This window comes from Pristiophorus japonicus, chromosome 1 (assembly GCF_044704955.1).
Source record: "Pristiophorus japonicus isolate sPriJap1 chromosome 1, sPriJap1.hap1, whole genome shotgun sequence".
Lineage (NCBI taxonomy): Eukaryota > Metazoa > Chordata > Chondrichthyes > Pristiophoridae > Pristiophorus > Pristiophorus japonicus.
In genome coordinates, this window is record NC_091977.1 from 338,584,144 (window position 1) to 338,606,140 (window position 21,997).

Sequence of the window (21,997 nt, forward strand, 5' to 3'; positions counted from 1 at the left end):
CTCAGTAGAAAAATCAGAGCTGCAATATAATATGCAAAGCGGCTCAAGGACCAAGAATTTCTCTCAGGATGAAGTGGAGGTACTAGTTACTGTAATTGAGGACAGATGGCATGAGCTGGACACCAGCAGAGGTCACATAAAAGTTTCACCAAAAGAAATAAAGAAACGCTGGAACCAAGTTGCAGAAGATTACTGTGTCCACCCAGAGGTCTGGAGGCCAGTGCAAAAAGAAATGGCAGGATCTTGTTCAAGTAGTTAGTGTAAGTAATATTTTCATTTATTCACTGGAATTGCAATTGTAAATGTGACCAACTGTTTATGTCCCACCCAGCAGAAAGACACCCTCTCTAAAAAGTTATATTTTCATCTTTGCAGAGGAAGGTGGCACATAACAAAAGGGAAAGAACTCGAACAGGAGGAGGCCTGGCAAATCAGCACCCACTGACACCCTTGGAAGACAGGGTTGCTGCTTTGATGGGTCCTGCCTGGAGAAAAGCAACCACCACTGTATAAGCTGGGCCTCAAGGGAGAGGGTAAGTCCTGCAAATTCCACAGTCTGGCTTTGATAAATGTTAAATACTGCTTCAGTTCATGGGGATGTCTTTGTCAGCTACGCTTTGGCTGATGCAATGTGCTATCATTCATCGTGGTCCTTCAAATGAGCCTACTGCCTGCACTGTGTGAGCCTACTCATGCCACCCTGCCCCTTCCTCTGTTGCTAACCATTTGGCTGTTCTGTTATATTTTGCAGAACTTGAGGCCAACCCTGACGAGGCTGAAGCTGATGCAGAAGAAGATTCAGATGAGGACGAGTCTGAAGATGAAAACGTCTTCCAATCCCATCTTCCAGACCAAAAGGGGTGATAGGGAGGGGGAGGATGAAGCCCCCACTGTTGTACTCACTCTGGAGGAGGTGCAGATGCCGCCCATTGAGGTGCCAGGCCCTTTCCTGAGTGGTATGAGTGTTGGGACATTCCATGGTTTTCCACAGTCCGAGGCTGGGGATTCAAGTGGGGTGCACCGAGGAACACCCAGGGCCCCACCATCCGAGGCTATGGGTTCCAATGGGATGCAACGAGCCACATCCAAGGTGAGGAGGGGAAGGAGAGCTCGAAAGCGCTCTTATGCGGTGCAGGATCTAACAGATGTGGTTCAGATGAAGGCAATGAGTGCGGAGAACATTGACCTTATGCGATCACTCCTGGACACCATCAGTGGGGTGGGTGATGAGGTATCTGGACTGTCGGGAGAAGTAATAACACTCTCACGAGAAATGGAAACACTGTCAGCGAACATGAGGGAGGGAATGTTGCAGGTAGTTGAGACACTGTCAGGGCACGAGGGAGGGAATGTCAGAGTTAGTTACTGCAATAAGGGAACACGCCCAGACCCTGCGGCCATTGACAGAATCAACTGCCACTCCCACTCCAATCCCCAGACCAGCCTCTGAAGAGGCCCAAGCTGGGCCCTCCACTTTACTGCCTTCCCACACACCCCATTAGGAAGTACGCATTACCCGAGATGCTCGAAAGAATAAACTTGGTACCAATCCGAGAAACGCTGCGCCACCGTCTGTGGGCAGGGGTGGAGTCAACAAGACCAAGCGCAGCGGGCAGTCTTAGAATAAGGTGGAGGAGAGATGGGTGCAGCCTTTCTTTGCTGCTGTATTGTCGTTATTATTGTTGTAACAGTTCTCAAATGAAAAGTTTTTTGTAAGTTATGTAAATTTACAAGTTTAAAAATTTGTAAGTGATCTTAAAGCTTGTAAGTGATCTTAACTGAAAACTTTAGGGGCGTCATGAGCCAAGTGGCGAGACCACACCCTTTGTCTTCCAGCAGCCAGCTCTGACCTTTTGGTTGCTGCTGAAACATGGCAGATATAGCGCTCTCACGTAGGATGAATGCATCATTTGTGCTTTCAGGGTATCTCGCATCAACTGACATGATGCAATGCATGTCGTCACACACGAGCTGCACATTCATGCAGTGGAAGCCTTTTCTGCTCCTGTACATCTTGGAATCCTTCAAAGGTGCTCACAAGGTGATGTGGGTACAATCAATGCAGCCCTGTACCTTGGGGAAGCCAGCAATCCTGGAGAAGCCCACAGCCCTTTCACGCATTGCCTGGGGAGTCATGGGGAACTTTATGACATCATTCCTCCGGACATATAATGCAGCAGTCACCTGCCGAATGCAGATATGTGTTGCACGTTGAGAAATGGCACACACATCCCCAGTTGTGGGCTGGAATGATCCAGATGCAATTGCAGTTATAACCTTCACTTCAACTGACAAAGCAGTCCTCCGGGATGCTTCTAGGTTGCAGGGCTGCTTTTAATAACTCACAGGTCTCGGTTACACCTTCTTTGCGGAAACACAGCCTTCTCACACAGTCTGCATCACTCAGGTGCAGGCAAACACCCTATCCCCCTCGGGCTTCTTTTGAAGCTGCTGCATAATGCAAGGCTTCTCATCCCTTCAGTTCGGCTTCCACCCGCCCCAACCCATCCCAGGCTTCCTTTGAAGCTGAGCCCCGAGCCCCTGTGTGCAGGCGAGGGAGCGATTCTGCCGGCTGATGCTCCGGCCCTTGAGCCCAGTGAGGAGACATTCGGTGGTGGTGTGGCACTTTGAAACAAATCAAAAATTAAAGAATTGCATTAAACTTCCATCTCCTCCATTGTAAGTTTGAGAAAAATTAAGCTTCATGATGCATAGTTAATGTCTTCTTGACTCCCTCCAAAACTTTGCATAAAAACAATGCCGTCTTTCTGCGTGGTTTTTTAATGTCCGCTGTTTTTTCTGAAATGCCCAGAAATCTTTTTGGAAGTGGTCACATACGCCGACCTAGGAAAAATATAACCTGACCAAACTTGTATAAATATGAAAACTGGCGCAGACATCAGGTTATGCCCCCATGAATCCTAAAAAATCCTAACCTAAAAAAAATCGTAACTAACTGAGTTACGCTGGCGCACAAACTTTGGGGAAACTTGGATATTTTAATTTACATCAAAAAAACGGTGCAGATAACTGGGGAAAATTGAGCCCTATAACTGTGTCCTCGTGTTCTACACTCGCAATTTATTTCAGAGTAATTTTGGGGATTTACCTTTTCCATACCACTTACAATTGATACGCGTCTATAAGATCAACTCTCAGAAGCCACCCTTCATGGATGAAGGACCTGAGACACTCCAGTCTTTCCTGTTACCAAAAACAACTAGCAAGTAACCCTGCATAACTCGCTAACAAAAGAGAATACTGTGGGTACATGCTCCTCAAAGTGGCAACGATGCAATGGAGGAAGATCAATAAACGACAACCTGGATTATTCCAATCATTAAGGCTCTAATTTATGAAAAGAGGCTCAGGGACCTGAACTTGCTTTTATTAGAGGGATTGTCATTTGGTTTTATTTTAAATGAGAGACATGGATAATAATTGATGTGAGCAGGTCATTTAACCAAAACTATAACTACAGAACTAGAGGAAATGTGTCCTAAATTAACTTGCTACAAAGCAAAGCCAGGGATTAGAAGTTGAAAAATTCAAAAAGAACATGGGATCAGGGCATCAACATCAGGGGATCTGACAAAACATTTGACACAGCTGCACGACTGAACTATATAGTTCAAGTCAGTGAGATCACTGCTAATTCAATGGAATCATTTTTATTTTATCACTGTATTCCAGTCAGAGATACAGGCTTCCTTATTAGATAAGGCTGAAACTCAACAGCCAGATGCAATTTCCCTTCCTACTTGATGAAATAGAGGAAGACACCAAGGAAAACGAATCACCAAACCGCTATTATGAATCCTTTCTTTGACAGACTTTGTATTTTACAACCAAAATAAACTTGGAGCCACAGGAGATACCATTACACTCTGCCATGAATAGCTCGGCTTCAAAAACCTGCTAAAGCAGCCAGGGTTTTAAAGACTCACAAGTCAGGCACAGTCTGGGTTTCAGTTCCAAAAAGACAGATCAAAGATTTCCAGCCTTATGAGTTCAAGATGCATCTACTGTTTACAAACCTTCTGCCACATTTTGATGAAGAAGAGCTCCTGAGAGAAGTTAAAATAAACGTTGGTGTCGTATGCATCATCTCCTGCATTTCGAATAGTCACATTCACAGAGATGTTCTTCACTGCCCCCAATGCTAGGAAAGCCTTGTGCTCATCAATGCTGGAAAGAAAATAAACAGAAAATAGAAATAAATGAGCATTTTGTACTGTTCAGGATCATCATGTAGCCCTGCTGTAGTTGGGGTAAAGAGTAAACATCAAGGGCCCAAGTTTCCACACGATAAAAAACAGGCGTCCCTCCGAGCTGGGCGCCCGTTTTTCGCGCCTAAAACGGCGCCTAAAAAAAACCGCGCGATTCTGGAGCGTTATGCAGCTCCTTGTCTGCCTGGCGTGGCGCCCAGGGGGGCGGAGCCTACACTCGCGCCGATTTTGTAAGTGGGAGGGGGAGGGTACTATTTAAATTAGTTTTTTTCCTGCCGGCAACGCTGCGCGTGCGCATTGGAGCGTTCGCGCATGCTCAGTGTGAAAAAAACATTGGCACTCGGCCATTTTTGGAGTTCTTTGTAGCTGTTTAATTTTTGAACATTTTTTTAATAAAAGCACATTGCCATCAGCACATCAGCACTTGCAGCCTTCTCACTGTCTCCTTCCCGCCTCCCCCCCTCCCCGCGGGAAGAACGGGCGCCTCCTCCCACCCCCCGCAGGAAAAAACGGGCGCCTCCTCTCCCCCCCACCCCCCCGTGGGAAGAACGGGCGCCTCCTCTCCCCCCCCCCCTGCCCGGGAAAGAACGGGCACCTCAGGCTGACTGCAGCATTCTCCATGCCTGAAGCACTTTCACACAGGTAGGAAGATGGTTTATTTAATCTTTTCTTTGCTTATAAATGTTTATTCAGGTTGGATTTATTTGTATAATATTTGTAGAAATATAAATAAGGATTTATTGTAGAATTTAATGACTTTCCTTCCCCCCCCTCCCACCTCGTTCTGGATGCCTAATTTGTAATCTGCGCCTGATTTTTTACTGTGTAGAACAGGTTTATTCAGTTCTACAAAAATCTTCACTTGCTCCATTCTAACTTAGTTTGGAGTATGTTTTCACTGTGGAAACTTTCAAATCAGGCGTCAGTGGCCGGACACGCCCCTTTTTGAAGAAAAAATTCTGTTCCAAAGTAGAACTGTTCTACCTGACTAGAACTGCAGAAAAAAAAATGTGGAGAATTGCGATTTCTAAGATAGTCCGTTCTCCACCAGTTGCTCCTAAAAATCAGGCGCAAATCATGTGGAAACTTGGGCCCCAAGTACCTCCATAATTTAAGTTTGAGTAGCGAAAGCTGAACGTTCAGCAATATCCAGTTAGCAACATCTGAGCCTTTGCTAAAGTTTTTTTTGTTCGTTCCTGCGATGTGGGCATTGCTGGCAAGGCCAGCATTTATTGCACATCCCGTATTGCCCTCGAGACGGTGATTCTGATCCATGTGGTGAAGGTTTTCCGAGCAGTTTTATACTGTTTCCATCTATGACTAATGCCCAACACAGCCAGTGCCTCTAATTGTGAATTACAGCTAGCTTTCTAAATCTCATTTTTAAAATTTATTTTATAGTAAAGTACAAGGCCAGAAGCTGGCCGCTTCCAGAGAAAGTACTTATCATGGTCAGGGAAAGGCTCATAGCCCATTAAATGTGAAATAGGTTATTTCCTGGAGATCAGAGTAGAGTTTTCCATTCATTTGAATGGATACTACTGACAGGATATAAAGTCATACCCTCAGAAAGATTTTTATGTCCTAACCTGCAGATGTGATTATACAATATTTAAAACCAATATCTAATTTATATCTAATATACCAATACAGATACAGCTCTATCCAAATCTTTCCAATATATAGTATACATGGATCATAGAATGTACTGCAGATTATTTCTGAATATGCATCATGGGATCAGTTTAATTAGTTACCATTCCTAGTCCAGAAACTTGCTGCACAATCACAGGCACACACCCAATTTGTGGCCCTCCCATTATCCAGTGACTGCCATGCAGACCTCTTTCATTACCCACACTCCCCACTGAAGAGGGAAGTCAGATAGTGTGGTGGTAGGAATAGGGATCTAATGAACAAAAAATTGGGAGGAGTGCAAATTGGGTGAACTGACCGATTGTTCGATCTGCTCTACTGTCAGGAGTGCACCAAGAGCACTTACTCGTAAAATGACCGCTATTTTTGTTAATCGTGTACGAACATATTTTGGACACTGAGCATAGTCAATTGTGCCCATGCCAACAGGCTACCAGCTTCAAGGCTGACTAAACACAGTGTGAGCCCCACATAAAGTGGAAATGCTTTCATGAAGGGATTTAAAAGCTGTCGTCTAATGTTCAAGATGGTCCTAAACTGAACAAGGTTTACTCTTATGCTTTCTGATGTCATTTGAATTCAGATAACCACCTCATAAATACACATGTACTCCAGAATAAATATAATTCTCCACATTATTTGTAATAAGTTAGGTTGGAAAGTTTTACTATGAGACTCAAGATAACATAAATATCATATGAATGTGACATATATGTGGCCAAAGTGGTGAGAAGTACCGGACACAGCAAACTACCAGAACAGCTTCAGTTAGCTTTCTTTATCCTGAAGCTTTTACAAAAGGAACAAAATGGTTGGTGTTCAGAACAAGCAAAGTGGCAAGAGAAACAGGAAATGGGAAAATGGATGTCACCCAAGAGTCAGGAAATGGTATCACACTGATTTAATTGTTTATACTTCACTACAGCCAGAGTCATTATATCAAAACTGAATTAATCATTGTGATCATAAATATACACAAGTACAAAATGGTGAATGTGGGAGGCCTGGTATCTTGGACAGTCCATAGTGAACAGGATTCCAATTAACAACAGGAGAATTCAAATCTTAGACTTGAACTTGATCTCTCTCATTAATTCCCACATTACAACAGTGACAACACTGCAAAAGTACTTCATTGGCTGTAAAGCGCCTTGAAACACCCAGTGGTCGTGAAAGGCGCTATATAAATGTAAAGCCTGCTTTCTTTCTCTCAGTAGACAAGTTTCAGTAATTCTAAAGCTTCAAATGGAGCCCCTCACAGTACAGGAGGATAAAAACACCAGGATTAGTCCTGCCCATACAAGCAAGTGCTATTACCCAACCACAGATCTGTACCCACAGTGGCCTTGGAGCAGCCTGCAGTCCCAGCCACTGTCCTCCTTCCCCAATTCCCCTCGATCCCCAGCTCTAAAAGAAAGTAGGGTATGGGGTGGCAGCAGTATACATTTGGTGAAAAGTGGCATGAGAAGTCACCATTTAGCATATAGACAGAAGATTGCCTAAAATTACAAAAAAGTTGAATAAAAAATACAAGCCAACATAAATCAGCCAGTTTTTCTGTTGGGTTATAAAGAATATTTGAACCATGCTTGCTATGAAATAGAGGTTTGTTATGTCACTGCAAAAACATTGGTATTCAAAGAAAACATTTCATGTTGAAATCAAAACCACAATGGCAACAAAAAGAAAACACAAATAATTAGTGTTAATGCAAACCCTGAGACGGAATGGCCTAGAAATTGGCCTCCTTAGCACCTCCTGTTATCGCCTCGGGAGGGCGATAACAGGGCGCTAACGATTTACCGACCGGGCGCAACGAGAAGATCGACTCCCACTATATTCGGCAGGAGGTTTACGGCAGGGGTATGGCGTTGCACCCCGATCTCCTTCGCCCAGGGATCGTGACGTCATCGCCGTGCGCATCGCCTTGGACCCGAACTTGGGATCCACCCCTTGCAACATTGCCGGGTGAAAACACGGGCAGTTGCAGGAGCATCCATCGGGAGGCCGGGCACTTTTGGGGGCGATGATTAAAGGCCAGGTGGCCGAGGTAGGTCAAAAAAATGTACCTGCTCTCTTTCAGGTTTGTTACCGCTCTTCTTTTCCCACGATCGACCAGCCCGGCACTCTGCTTCAGTGCACGGGGTTAATCGGGCCGGATCATGGCTGTTGTTGGGGACAAGCTAAGCTTTGATTATGCAGAACCTGCAGCACAGCCCAGTGTGCAGCACTGCTCAACTTACCACCCCACCTACTGCCTCTTGCACTCCAGGAAGGAAGTGGATTGCTTGATTTAGCGCTCTACTTCCTTTGTGGAGCGCCACCCCCAAATTTTTTTAAAGTAGAAAAAGATTAACGCCTGCCGCTAATGTTTCCTACTTTTAAAAGATAACGTCCCAAATGGGGTGCTACCGAATTTATCCCCCAATGTCTTTTATTGAAGGAAAATGGCAGAACAGCTAACTGGAAAGTATGAAGACTGAAGAATTTAATAGCTGAACAGTTGGTGGGGGGGGCGGGGGGGTCAGCATTTTATAAATTGCTTTGTGACACGAGATGTGATTTAACCACAGAAAATTAAACAGCATTTCCTCCAGCTGGTTGAAGTGCCAAGTACTGTCCAAATGGAATATCCAAACACATATCCAAACTGTGGTGTCCCAGTCTCTCAAACATTCTGTTTGTCCTGATTTTTTTTCTGGAAGTGCTGCATCGTATTAACCTCTCAAGTGATGAATTTCAGTTCAAAACAAAACCTAACAGGGAAGTATTCTTCATCGTCATGATAAACAATTACATATCCCCTACTGCCATGTTACTAATGGGGTAGGAGGCATTATACGCAAATGGAAATGCAACAAATACTCCTTCACAAATACCTCAAAAGGAAATCTTTCACTTTAGACCATATAATGTAATGATGAGCCAATACGAACAGAGGGATAGGTCTCTAGACGAACACACTCTACAGATGACCATGGGATTACAATGCATGAATTGTGTCACATGAAGTTATGACATTAGAAGGAAGAGGAAGGTTACAGCTTTTATATATGCCGTAAACAAACAAACATATACATCCAGTTTCAAATGAGAGGCTCAGTATAAAGAAATGGTTTGAAGTGAAAATTGGACTTCATGTACAATTGTTCAATTGAACATTTTCCAGCCTAATAATTTCTCAAAAAAATCTTAGCGGTGGAATTCCTCATGTCGATAACTATTTTGGAAACCTTGTTTTAGGAAATCCTGTTTTATAATTTTCTTCACTGCATTTAGGAAGAGGAGGAATTTACCTCACCTTCAATTTAAGAGAAAGTTGCTCAAGTCCTTCTTATACCTAACCTGCGGCTGGGAGAACACACACTGGTTACTGCCCTAGCTGGTGTCTACTGCCCGTATATTTGTGTTCCTCCCAAACTCTAAGCGTCACTGTGCACGAGCAGACATTTACGCACCGCAGGCATCAGCAGTGACATTCCAAGTTTTACAGAGCTCCCATTGTGTTCAGCATAACTTGGTCTCACACAGGTTATACAAACCCATTGGTCATCGCCCACTGATCAGAGGCTTGTGCTAGTCTGCAGGTGCATGCAGCAGGTCCAATTTACATCATGATCCTGCAACATTCTTTCTACTCCGGTATTACAATGGATTTACTCCAACAGCATGCGTCGGTCTCGGCGGAGCCCTCCTCAAGAACTATGGCTGCTATGGAAGCAGCAAAACTGCATCAGAAAATCTATGGGGCAAATTACCTCACGATTTTGCCCCCTCCATCGCTGTGACTTCAGCAGATGCCTTGCATTGGAGGCTGTTCAGAGAAGGTTCAGGAGGTTGAGTCTGGAGATGGGGAGGTTGACTTACGAAGATAGGTTGAGTAGGTTGGACCTATACTCATTGGAGTTCAGAAGAATGAGAGTTGATCTTATCGAAACATATAAGATAATGAGGGGGCTCGACAAGTTGGATGCAGAGAGGATATTTCCACTCAAAGGGGAATTAAAACTAGGGGACATAGAAACATAGAAATTTACAGCGCAGAAGGAGGACATTTCGGCCCATCATGCCCGCACCAGCCAACAAAGAGCCGCACGGCCCTCGGTCAGCAGCCCTAAGGGTTACATATAAACCTATGAACAATGACAGAAAGGCAAAGCGCACCCAGCCCAACCAGTCCGCCTCACACAACTGCGACACCTCTTAAACTGAAACATTCTACACTCCACCCTAACCAGAGCCATGTGATCTTCCGGGAGAGGCAAAAACCAGATAAAAACCCAGGCCAAGTTAGGGAGAAAAAATCTGGGAAAATTCCTCTCTGACCCATCCAGGCGATCGAAACTAGTCCAGGAGATCACCCTGGCTGTATTCGATTCCCTGCAGTACTTACCATCGTATCTGCACCGTCCAACAAGAGGTTATCCAATCTAATCCCAATTACCAGCTCTAGGTCCATAACCCTGCAGGTTATTGCACTTTAAGTGCCCTTCCAACCATCTCTTAAAAATGGTGAGGGTTTCTGCATCCACCACTCTTCCAGGCAGCGAATTCCAGATCCCCACAACCCTCTGCGTAAAGAAGCCCCCCCTCAAATCCACTCTAAAACTTCCACAACCCACCTTAAAACTATGCCCCCTCGTAATAGACTCCTCCACCAATGGAAATAGGTCCTTACTATCCACTATGTTCAGGCCCCTTAATATTTTGTACACCTCAATGAGGTCTCCTCTCAACCTCCTCTGTTCCAATGAGAACAAACCCAGCCTATCTAATCTGTCCTCATAACTAAGATTCTCCATTCCAGGCAGCATCCTAGTAACTCTCTTCTGCACCCTCTCTAGTGCAATCAAGTCCTTCCTATAATATGGCGACCAGAACTGCACGCAGTACTCCAGCTGTGGCCTAACCAAAGTATTATACAATTTAAGCATAACCTCCCTGCTCATATTCTATGCCTCGGCCAATAAAGGCAAGCATTCCATATGCCTTCTTAACCACATAGTTTCAGAATAAGGGGCCGCCCATTTAAAACTGAGATGATAAGTAATTTCTTCTCTCAGAGGGTTGTAAATCTATGGAATTCTCTGCCCCAGAGAGCCGTGGAGGCTGGGTCATTTAATATATTTAAGGCGGAGATAGACACAGCTTTGTGGGATAAGGTACTAAAGGGTTATGGGGAGCGGGCAGGTAAGTGGAGCTGAGTCCATGATCATATCAGTCATGATCTTATTGAATGGCGGAGCAGGCTCGAGGGGCCAAATGGCCTACTCTTGCTTCTTATGTTCTTATGTGCACGTGGAAATGGGATTTCCTACGAACTTACAGCAGCAGAGTGGGAGAAGTCCTGAGGCAATTCACCCCGCTAGTGTAATAGGATAGTCAAATGTCATCTGGTGGCATAAGCAGATCAAGCAGTACCAGACCGAGATTTGGTACCTGATTTTCCACGTGTTAAGTGCTTTGCTTGGTTGGTAAAATGCCTCCTACTGAGTCAGATGGGCTCAGGTTCAATTCCCTACTCCAGGATGTCATAGGCTTGGAATTCCAGGCAATATTACTAATGGATTGCTGCACTGTAAGAGATACTATGTTCTGGTGAGATGGTAAACTGAGGCCTTGTTTAAAAGGACTAAAAACTTCCCGTGGCACAATTTTAAAATAGCAGCAAGAAGATAGCAATCACCAAAAAATTAAACAGCACTTCCCCCCTCTGTTGGCACAGTCAAGACTGACTAATCAGAGTATGGGGTTTTCTGCTTCAGCATACGCCAGCCTCTGATCTTCTCCCCATTCACTTTAACGGGTGGAGAATCGAGGGCTGTTGGGCAAAGAAGCAAAAAAACACAACCATATTATCTAAACATTACAGATAAGCCGTAGAGTCTCAGTCCTTTAAGCATTCTGTCTGCCCCAGTAACTTTTTTCAAATAAGAACATAAGAAATGGGAGCAGGAGTAGGTCATTTAACCCCCCGAGCCTGCTCCGCCATTCAATAAGATCATGGCTGATCTGACCATGAACTCAGCTCCACTTCCCTGCCTGCTCCCCAGAACCCTTTATTCCCTTATCGTTCAAAAATCTGTCTATTTCTGCCTTAAATATATTCAATGACCCAGCCTCCAAAGCTCTCTGAGGCAGAGAATTCCATAGATTTACAACCCTCTGAGAAGAAATTCCTCCTCATCTCAGTTTTAAATGGGCGGCCCCTTATTCTGAAACTATATCCCCTAGTTTTAGTTTCCCCTACGAGTGGAAATATCCTCTCTGCATCCACCTTGTCGAGCCCCTTCATTATCTTATATGTATCTATAAGATCACCTCTCATTCTTCTGAACTCCAATGTGTATAGGCCCAACCTACTCAACCTATCTTCGTAAGTCAACCCCCTCACCTCTGGAATCAACCAAGTGAACCTTCTCTGAACAGCCTCCAATGCAAGTATATCTTTCCTTAAATACGGAGACCAAAACTGTACGCAGTACTCCAGGTGTGGCCTTACCAATACCCTGTACAGTTGTAGCTGGACCTCTCTGCTTTTATAATCTATCCCCCTTTCAATAAAGGTCAGCAGTCCATTTGCCTTCCTGATTACTTGCTCTACCTGCATACTAACTTTTTGTGTTTCAAGCACAAGGACTCTCTGTACTGCAGCACTTTGCAATTTTTCTCCATTTAATTTTTAAGTTGCTTTTCTATTTTTTCTGCTAAAGTGGATAACCTCACAGTTTTCCACATTATACTCCATCTGCCAATTTTTTGCCCACTCACTTACACTCAGTCCCTTCATCCAAGTCATTAATATAGATTGTAAATAGTTGAGGCCCAGCCTGTGGTACCCAACTAGTTACTGTTTGCCAACTTGAAAATTACCCAGTTATCCCAAGTCTCTGTGTTCTTTTAGCTAGCCAATCATCTATCCATGCTAATATATTACCCCCAACCTCATGAACTTTTATCTTGTGCAGTAACCTTTTATGTGGCACCTTGTCAAATGCCCTCTGGAAATCCAAATACATCACATCCACTGGTTCCCCCATACCCTGCTCATTACATTCTCAAAGAACTCCAGCAAATTTGTCAAACATGATTTCCCTTTCATAAAATCATGCTGACTCTGCTTGATTGAATTATGCTTTTCTAAATGTCTTGCTACTGCTTCCTTAATAATGGACTTCAAATAAGTGCTATTAACCTTTCAAGTACTGAATTACAGTTCAAAAGGAAAGTCCTTAATGGAGAGTGACATATTCTTAATTGCCATGATAATGAAGTGAGTTACATATTGGTAATGAAACAAGCATTTACATAACCAGGAACAGTTACATTCACATCCGGTATGACAGTGGGACAGGGTCATTCTATTCAATCTGAGACCCATCACACTTATCAAATAAAATAATTGTGGGGAGGGCGATTTTCCAGGTATCGGTAATATTTCGATGGACTAATGATACCCAGAACCAGTTGGCTCTTGTGAATGGAGCTCACTATGTTCTACTGTAGACTTATGAAGAATGATATGAACTTTTGCTGGTGGCAGAAATCGGGTGGTTGTGGATCAGTAATGGTGACCATAAATCGCCGGTGTATAGTTCGTGGACTATCCATTACCATCTCTTTTCTGCTACCACCAAAATTGAATTTTACACCCATGAAGTTGGAAACCAGGTACCAGAGGCTTGGACTAATTATCCATAGAAGTGAGTTAAAATCGCACCATGGCAGTTTATGAATTTGAATTCAATTAAATAAATCTGGAATAAAAAGCTACTATCAGTAGTACTGGTGACCATGAACTTATCGGATTATTGTAAAAACACAACTGGTTCCATGATTTCCTTTAGGAAAGGAATCCTACCAACTTTACCTGGTCTGGCATATTTGTAACTCCAGACCCACAGCAATGTGGTTGACTCTTAACTGCCCTCTGAAACTGCCGAGTAAGCCAACTTGTATCAAACGGCTAAAAAAAATTACCCATTAATAAAAAAAGGACAGACCACACAGCATCGGCCTAGGCATCGGATTTGCACAAAACAAAGGCACACCCAGCCCAGTCGACCCTGCAAAGTCCTCCTCACTAACACCTGGGGACTTGTGCCAAAATTTGGAGAGCTGTCCCACAGACTAGTCCAGCCTGACATAGTCATACACACAGAATCATACCTTTCAGCCAATGTCCCAGACTCCTCCATCACCATCCCCAGACAGGAGAGACAACTAGAGATGGTGGCACAGTGGTATGTAGTCAGCAGGGAGTGACCTTGGGAGTCTTCAACATTGACTCCAGATTACCTGAAGTCAAACATCGGAAAGGAAACCTCCTGTTGATTACCACCTACCGCCCTCCCACAACTGATGAATCAGTACTCCTCCATGTTGAACACCACTTGGAAGAAGCACTGAGAGTAGCAATGGCACAGTACTCTGGGTGGGGGACTTCAATGTCAATCACCAAGAGTGGTTCGGAAGCACCACTACTGACCGAGCTGGCTCAATTCTGAAGGACATAGCTGCCAGACTGGGTGCTGAGAGAACCAACCCGAGGGAAAAAGCTACTTGACCTCATCCTAACTGTCGCAGATGCATCTGTCCATGACAGTATTAGTAGGAGTGAACACTGGCATTTACCCAACAAAGTGGAAAATTGCCCAGTTATGTCCTGTCCTCAAAAAGCAAAACAAATAAAATCCAGCCAATTACCACTCTATCAGCCTACTCTCAACCATCAGCAAAGTGATGCAAGGTGTTGTCGACAGTGCTATCAAGCAGCACTTACTAACCAATAACCTACTGCTCAGTTTTGATTCCGCCAAGACCACTCGGCTCTAGAACTCATTACAACCTTGGTCCAAACATGAATAAAAAATAAATTCCAGAGGTGAGGTGAGAGTGACACCAAAGCAGCATTTGAACAAGTGTGGAACCGAGGAGCCCTAGTAAAATTGAAGTCAATGGGAATCAGGGTGAAAACTATCCAATGGCTGGAGTCAAACCTAGCAAAAAGGAAGCTGGTTGTGGTTGTTGGAGGCCAATCATCTCAGTCCCAGGACATCCCTGCAGGAGTTCCTTAGGGCAGTGTCCGAGGCCCAACCCTCTTCAGCTGTTTCATCAATGACCTTCCCTCCATCAGGTCAGAAGTGGGGATGTTCGCTGATGATTGCACAGTGTTCAGTTCTGTTATGTATGTAACCCTTGGCCACCTGTATCACATCACCACCAGAGGGCCTATCTGTTGGAGTCCCAAGGGATCCCAGCATCCCTTGGGAGCACTGTATATAAGCAGGCCTCCCACGCTGTACCAACACTCTGGAGTTTAATTAAAGGAGCTAAGATCACACTTACTCATTGCATACAGGACGCAGTTGTATCACTTTATTATGAGTGTAACATTTGGCGACGGGATCACGAACAACCACGTGAAAATGCAAAGACCTGTTGGTATCCTGGAGAAATTCTCAGAAGGGGATGATTGGGAGGCCTTCGTGGAGCGACTCGACCAATACTTCGTAGCCAGCAAGCTGGAAGGGGATGAGAACACTGCCAAACGAAGGGTGATCCTCCTAACTGTCTGTGGGGCAACAACCTATGGCCTCATGAAGAATCTTCTAGCTCCGGTGAAACTGACAACCAAATCCTATGAAGAATTGTGTACGCTGGTCTGGGAGCACCTAAATCCGAAGGAAAGCGTTTTGATGGCGAGGTATCGGTTCTACACGTGTCAACGGTCGGAAGGCCAGGAAGTGGCTAGTTATGTCGCCGAACTAAGGCGCCTTGCTGGACATTGCGAATTCAATGGATTCCTTGAACAAATGCTCAGAGACATTTTTGTGCTTGGCATTGGCCATGAGATTATCCTTCGCAAACCATTGACTGTTGAAACACCGAATCTGAGCAAAGCCATAACGATAGCCCAGGCATTTATGTCCACCAGCGATAACACCAAACAAATTTCGCAGCATAAAGAGGTTTCGGCTAATACTGTACACAAAGTAACGTCGTTTTCAAGCAGGAATGAATATGGCAGAACATACACGCCGGCACCTGCACGACCTCAGGTGACCCAGAGTCCGCCATCAAACGTTAATGCGAGGCAGTTAACACCTTGTTGGCGCTGTGGAGGTGATCATCGAGCCCATCAATGCCGCTTCAAACACTATGTGTGCAAAGGCTGTAGAACAATGGGACACCTCCAGCGAATATGCAGACGAGCTGCAAACCCTGCAAACCACCACGTTGCAGAGGAAGATCGATCCATGGTGGATCAGACTGAACTAGAGACTCGAACTGAGGAGGCAGAAGTGTACGGGGTACACACCTTCACCACGAAATGTCCACCGATCATGCTAAAAGTCGAACTGAACGGAATTCCAGTATCCATAGAACTGGACACGGGTGTGAGTCAGTCTGTAATGAGCAAAAAGGTCTTGCGACAGGCTGTGGAGCAAAAAGGCACACAGGCCCAAGCTTAGCCCCATTCAAACCGAGCTAAGAAGTTATACCAAAGAGCTGATCCCTGTTATTGGCAACGCAGAAGTAAAAGTCTCCTATGATGGAGCGGTGCACGAACTCCCACTATGGATTGTGCCAGGGGATGGCCCCACACTGTTCGGCAGAAGCTGGCTGGGAAAAATCCGCTTTCGTCTGTCGACGACGCCTCATCTGTCCAGGTTCTGAGCAGATTCCCATCGTTGTTTGAGCCAAGTTTCTCAGGGGCGAAGGTGCAGATCCACTTGGTTCCCGGTACACGACCCATCCACCACAAGGTACGGGCGATACCATATATGATGCAAGAGAGAGTGGAAATTGAGCTGGACAGGCTGCAGTGAGAAGACATCATCACGCCAGTGGAGTTCAACGAGTGGGCCAATCCGATTGTTCTAGTTCTCAAAGACAATGGCACGGTCAGAATTTGTGGGGACTATAAAGTAACGATTAACCGTTTTTCACTACAGGACCAGTACCCGCTACCCAAGGTAGATGATCTATTTGTGACCCTGGCTGGAGGAAAGACGTTCACCAAGTTGGACCTGACCTACATGACGCAGGAGCTGGCGGAATCTTCGAAAGGCTTCACCTGCATCAACACGCACAAAGATCTGTTCATCTATAACAGATGCCTGTTTGGGATTCGTTCGGCCGTAGCAGTTTTCCAACGGAACATGGAGAGCCTGCTAAAGTCGGTTTCACGCACCGTGGTTTACCAGGACGACATACTGGTCACAGGTCGGGACACCATCGAACACTTGAAGAATCTGGAAGAGGTTCTAAATAGGCTAGATCGTGTGGGACTCAGGTTGAAACGCTCGAAGTGTGTTTTCCTGGCACCAGAGGTCGAGTTCTTAGGAAGAAGAATTGCAGCAGACGTCATCAGACCCACCAACCAAGACGGAGGCCATCAAGAACGCGCCGAGACCACAGAACGTGACAGAGCTGCGGTCGTTCCTGGGACTCCTCAACTATTTCGGTAATTTCCTATCCGGGTTAAGCACCTTGCTAGAACCACTGCATGTGCTACTGCGCAAGGGAGATGACTGGGTATGGGGGAAATCACAAGAGGCTGCTTTTGAGAAAGCCAGAAATCTGTTATGTTCCAACAAACTGCTTGTTCTGTTAAGCCCATGTAAACGATTAGTGTTAGCTTGCAAAGCGACGTCAAACAGGCTAACGAATCGGGAAGATTGCAACCGGTCGCCTATGCGTCCAGGAGTTTGTCCAAGGTCGAAAGGGCCTACAGCATGATTGAAAAAAAAGCTCTGGCATGCGTTTACGAGGTGAAAAAAATGCACCAGTATCTGTTTGGTCTCAAGTTTGAGCTAGAAACTGACCATAAGCCGCTCATATCGCTATTCTCAGAGAGCAAAGGGATTAACACCAATGCCTCTGCCCGCATCCAAAATGGGCGTTCACGCTGTCGGCATACAACTATGTAATCTGCCACAGACCAGGCACAGAGAACTGCGCTGATGCTCTCAGTTGGCTACCATTACCCACCACCGGGGTGGAAATGGCACAGCCTGCAGACTTGCTCTTGGTGATGGATGCATTCGAAAATGAAATGTCACCTGTTATGGCCCGCCAGATCAGGACCTGGACCAGCCAGGATCCTTTATTGTCCCTGGTAAAAAAACTGTCTCCTCCATTGGAGCTGGTCCAGCATCCCAGCAGAGATGCAGGAAGAGATCAAGCCATTCTAGAGGCGCAAAGACGAAATGTCCATACAGCCAGACTTGTCTTTTGTGGGGTAATCGCATGGTTTTGCCCAAGACAGGCAGGGAAATGTTCATACGTGACCTACACAGTATCCACCCAGGCATAGTAATGATGAAAGCCATAGCCAGATCCCATGCGTGGTGGCCCTGCATCGACTCAGACTTAGAGACATGCGTGCACCAATGCAACACTTGCTCTCAACTGAGCAATACACCCAGAAAGGCACTGCTAAGTTTGTGGTCGTGGCCCTCCAAACCGTGATCTAGGATCCACGTTGACTTTGCGGGCCAATTTCTAGGCAAAATGTTCTTGTTGTTGTGGATGCTTATTCAAAATGATTGAATGTGTAATAATGTCTGTAAGAACGTCCACCGCCACCATCGAAAGCCCCCGAGCAATGTTTGCCACGCACGGCCTGCCGGATGTCTTTGTCAGCGACAATGGGCCGGTGTTTCACCAGCGCTGAATTCAAGGAATTCATGACCCGCAATGGGATCAAGCACGTCACATCTGCCCTGTTCAAGCCCGCATCCAACGGCCAGGCAGAACGGGCAGTTCAAACCATCAAGCAAAGCTTAAAACGCGTGTTGGAAGGCTCCCTGCAGACCCAACTGTCTCGAGTCCTACTCAGCTACCGCACCAGACCCCACTCGCTCACCGGGGTTCCTCCAGCCGAGCTGCTCATGAAAAGGGCACTTAAAACAAGGCTCTCTCTTGTCCACCTTGATCTCCATGATCATGTCGAGGACAGGCAGCATCAACAAAGCATGTACCACGATCGCGCAAACTTGTCACGTGATATTGAAGTCAATGACCCTGTATTTGTACTCATCTATGGACATGGTCCCAAATGGCTTGCTGGCACAGTCATAGCCAAAGAAGGGAGTAGGGTGTTTCAGGTCAAATTGGCCAATGGACTAACGTGCAGAAAGCATTTGTTCCAAACCAAATTGCGGTTCACAAACAGCCACGAGCAACCCGACGAGGACACCACCAACTTCGACCCTCCAACACACACACAAGTGGCAAAAGACATCACGGTTGACCCACTGTGATCTAGAACTGTCTTGGCAAAGCCTGATCTAATAAACAACATACAACTCAATTAAATGAAAAGCTATTTTGGGCAGTTATTGTTCATCTGACTTGTTGTTCACTGTGGCATATGGCAGCTTTAGACATGATTTGCACTCTTTCACATACCTGGACAGCAGCAGCTTGCCACGAAGTTGCAGATCAGCGGCACAGTCATCTGATAAGCAGTTTCTTTCAAAAACAGTCTGTAAAATGAAGAAGAAATGAAGGGTCAGTCAGGCCACATATTCAGAGCAGTATAGGAGTTGTGCTGAAAGGTGAAATGCATCAATTTATTGGGCTGGAAATCCCGGCCTCCCCGGGTCCGTATTGAGTATAACCGACTTTTCCGATCTGTCAAGCTGGAGCTTGACAGATCTCCCGCATATCAGGTCCGAGGACATTTGCATGGGCATGATTGTGGTATTTACCCATATCTTGCCCAGCAAATATCCTCAAAATTCTGCATCTGATAAAAGCAGGCGCATAGCTTACTTTTACAGGGGTAAGAGTTTAAAAACATATAAAAATACAATAAATTAAATTTTAAAAACACATTGTTTTTAAAAACCCTGCCCACTACGTTACATTTATTTTTACCCATAATTTAAAAAACTTTTTAGACTCGGAAAAATAAATGTTCCCTAAACTTTAATTTCAATTAATTTTAATTATGTGAGATGTGCTTTTTATTTTTTATTATATGTGTTTAGTGTGTTTTTTTCCCCCCTCATTGATAGCAATGAGAACTCGTAGATACAGAGTTCTCATTGCTATTAATGAGAAAGCTGTGGAATACTGTACCTGATTGGCTGAGCAGTCACACGTGACTGCACCTTCTGCGTGGGAACCTGGAGGACGGGAGCACACTTCGCAGCGCGGGAAGAGAAGGCCTCGCCAATGGAATCTCACGCTCCCCCCGGACCACCAGGTAAATTCGTAGAAATGTTTCAGGTTGGAGGCAATTGCCTGTGGGAAGCCTCCGACTGCAATTTCAGCCCCATTGTGGTTTGTGTTTTTGAGGCAGTCCTAATTTGCACCTCTGTGCCCCAATTTCCCCTCCCCCTCTGTCTGCGAGTGTCAGCTATGACTCAGTGGGCAGCACTCTCGCCTCTGAGTCAGAAGGTTGTGGGTTCAAGTCTGAGTCCAGAGACTTGAGCAGAAAAATCTAAGCTGACATTCTAGTGCAGTACTGAGGGAGTGCTGCACTGTCAGAGGTGCTGTCTTTTGGATGAGACGTTAAACTGAGGCCCTGTCTGCTCTCTCAGGTGGGTGTAAAAGATCCCATGGCACTATTTCGAATCGCTGGTGTTCTGGCTAATATTTATCCCTCAGCCAACATCACTAAAACAGATTTTGCTGTTTGAGGGAGCTTGCTGTGCACGAAGTGGCTGCGGCGTTTCCTACATTGCAACAGTGACTACATGTCAACAAGTATTTCATTGGCTGTAAAGCACTTTGGGACATCCAGTGATCGTAATAGATGTCATATAAATGCAAGTCTTTCTTTCTTTCATTCTGTCTCAAATTTCAGTGTTGCAAAAATATAAAAGTGTTTTGTTTAAAAAAAGGCTTGCCGTCTGCAATCAACAACCTCAAACCCACTGGCCTATCAACCAATCATCCTCCTTCAGCACTAATCCAATCTCTTCATTCGCTCATCCTCTTCCTCCCATCCACTCTCATCCTCGTTGCAATCTCACCCAGACTACTTTTCCCTGCTCCCTGGTCATGACCCTATTCAATCTTCCAGAAGAAGCTAAATATCTAACATAACATGTCAGACTAGTGGAATTGGCAGTTAAGAATATACAAGACATTGCAGTCAAACATTCAATAGGCTCCTTTAGAATGACTGTACTTGCAGAGTTGGAGGCCTGTAATAACCTATGGGACAAATTTAATTTCTTAGACTAAATATAATCCCACAGGGCATTTGATGAGGAGTATAATCCACATAACTAGTATGTTCCCAGTAATTTTGCAGTATCTCAGCTGTCTTACTGAGCAAAATAAACAATCCTAAAATCAGCATTTCTTTCAGTTAAGGACTGCCAGCACTCGTAATTATGCATGAAAGAACTAAATGGCCCATGCAATTTGAATATGTTGGTTCACTCTTAGCAAAATGTTGAAGTTGGCATTTTTGCTTGTTTCAGATCATATGGAAACATAACTCCGACATGACTGAACAAGGTGGAGCTTTCATATCAGGTATTCTAAAATTATACATTTAAACCTCATCTTATTTACTCCAAGGCCCGTCATTGTCCACTGTTAGTTATTCTCATTCACAATGGATTTTCCCAGTTCTTGATGAGGCCATTAGGTGGAGCAGTACACCCTGGCAACTACCGTCAAAAAAGCTAGCTGAATGAGGCTACAGGAAGCTTAATGGAAGGGCCAGCCTTGAAGAAAGCTGCGAAAAATCCGTGGCTTAGTGAGCACCAAAGGAAGCCATGGAAAAGCTGATGGCTGGGCCAATCCTGAAGGAAGCGGTGGAAAAGTCCACAGTTTGCCCTGCCCTGAAGAAGACTGGAAAAGCAAGGAGCCAACTGTGGAAAAGCTCAACAATGAGATCATACACTACTTCAGGCAAAGAATGTTATTTCCAAACTGCTTCAAAAACATTCTCAGAGAGAAAGTAATACGTTTCACATTCTGGCTAAATGTGCCACACAAAATAACTTATTAATCACTTCAATTCGACATAATGTGGCTGGTCAGCAAAAGAGTGGGTAAAAACACAAAACACCCAATAAATGTCAAGCATGTTAGTGAAGAAACCTCATCTGGGACTTCTTTCATATAGACTTTATTTG

General features: G+C 44.9%; 1 protein-coding gene across 2 annotated transcripts in view; it reads right to left on the reverse strand.

The window, feature by feature from the left end:
- Positions 1-21,997, reverse strand: part of itga9 (integrin, alpha 9) — a 499,978-nt gene that overhangs the window by 169,972 nt on the left and 308,009 nt on the right. For both annotated transcript variants that reach the window (XM_070889429.1, XM_070889419.1), the window contains exons 17-18: positions 19,305-19,381; positions 4,038-4,188 (exon numbers count right to left, since the gene is read on the reverse strand). In XM_070889429.1, the coding sequence (XP_070745530.1) occupies positions 4,038-4,188; positions 19,305-19,381 (228 nt within the window). The remainder of the gene's footprint in view (positions 1-4,037; positions 4,189-19,304; positions 19,382-21,997) is intronic.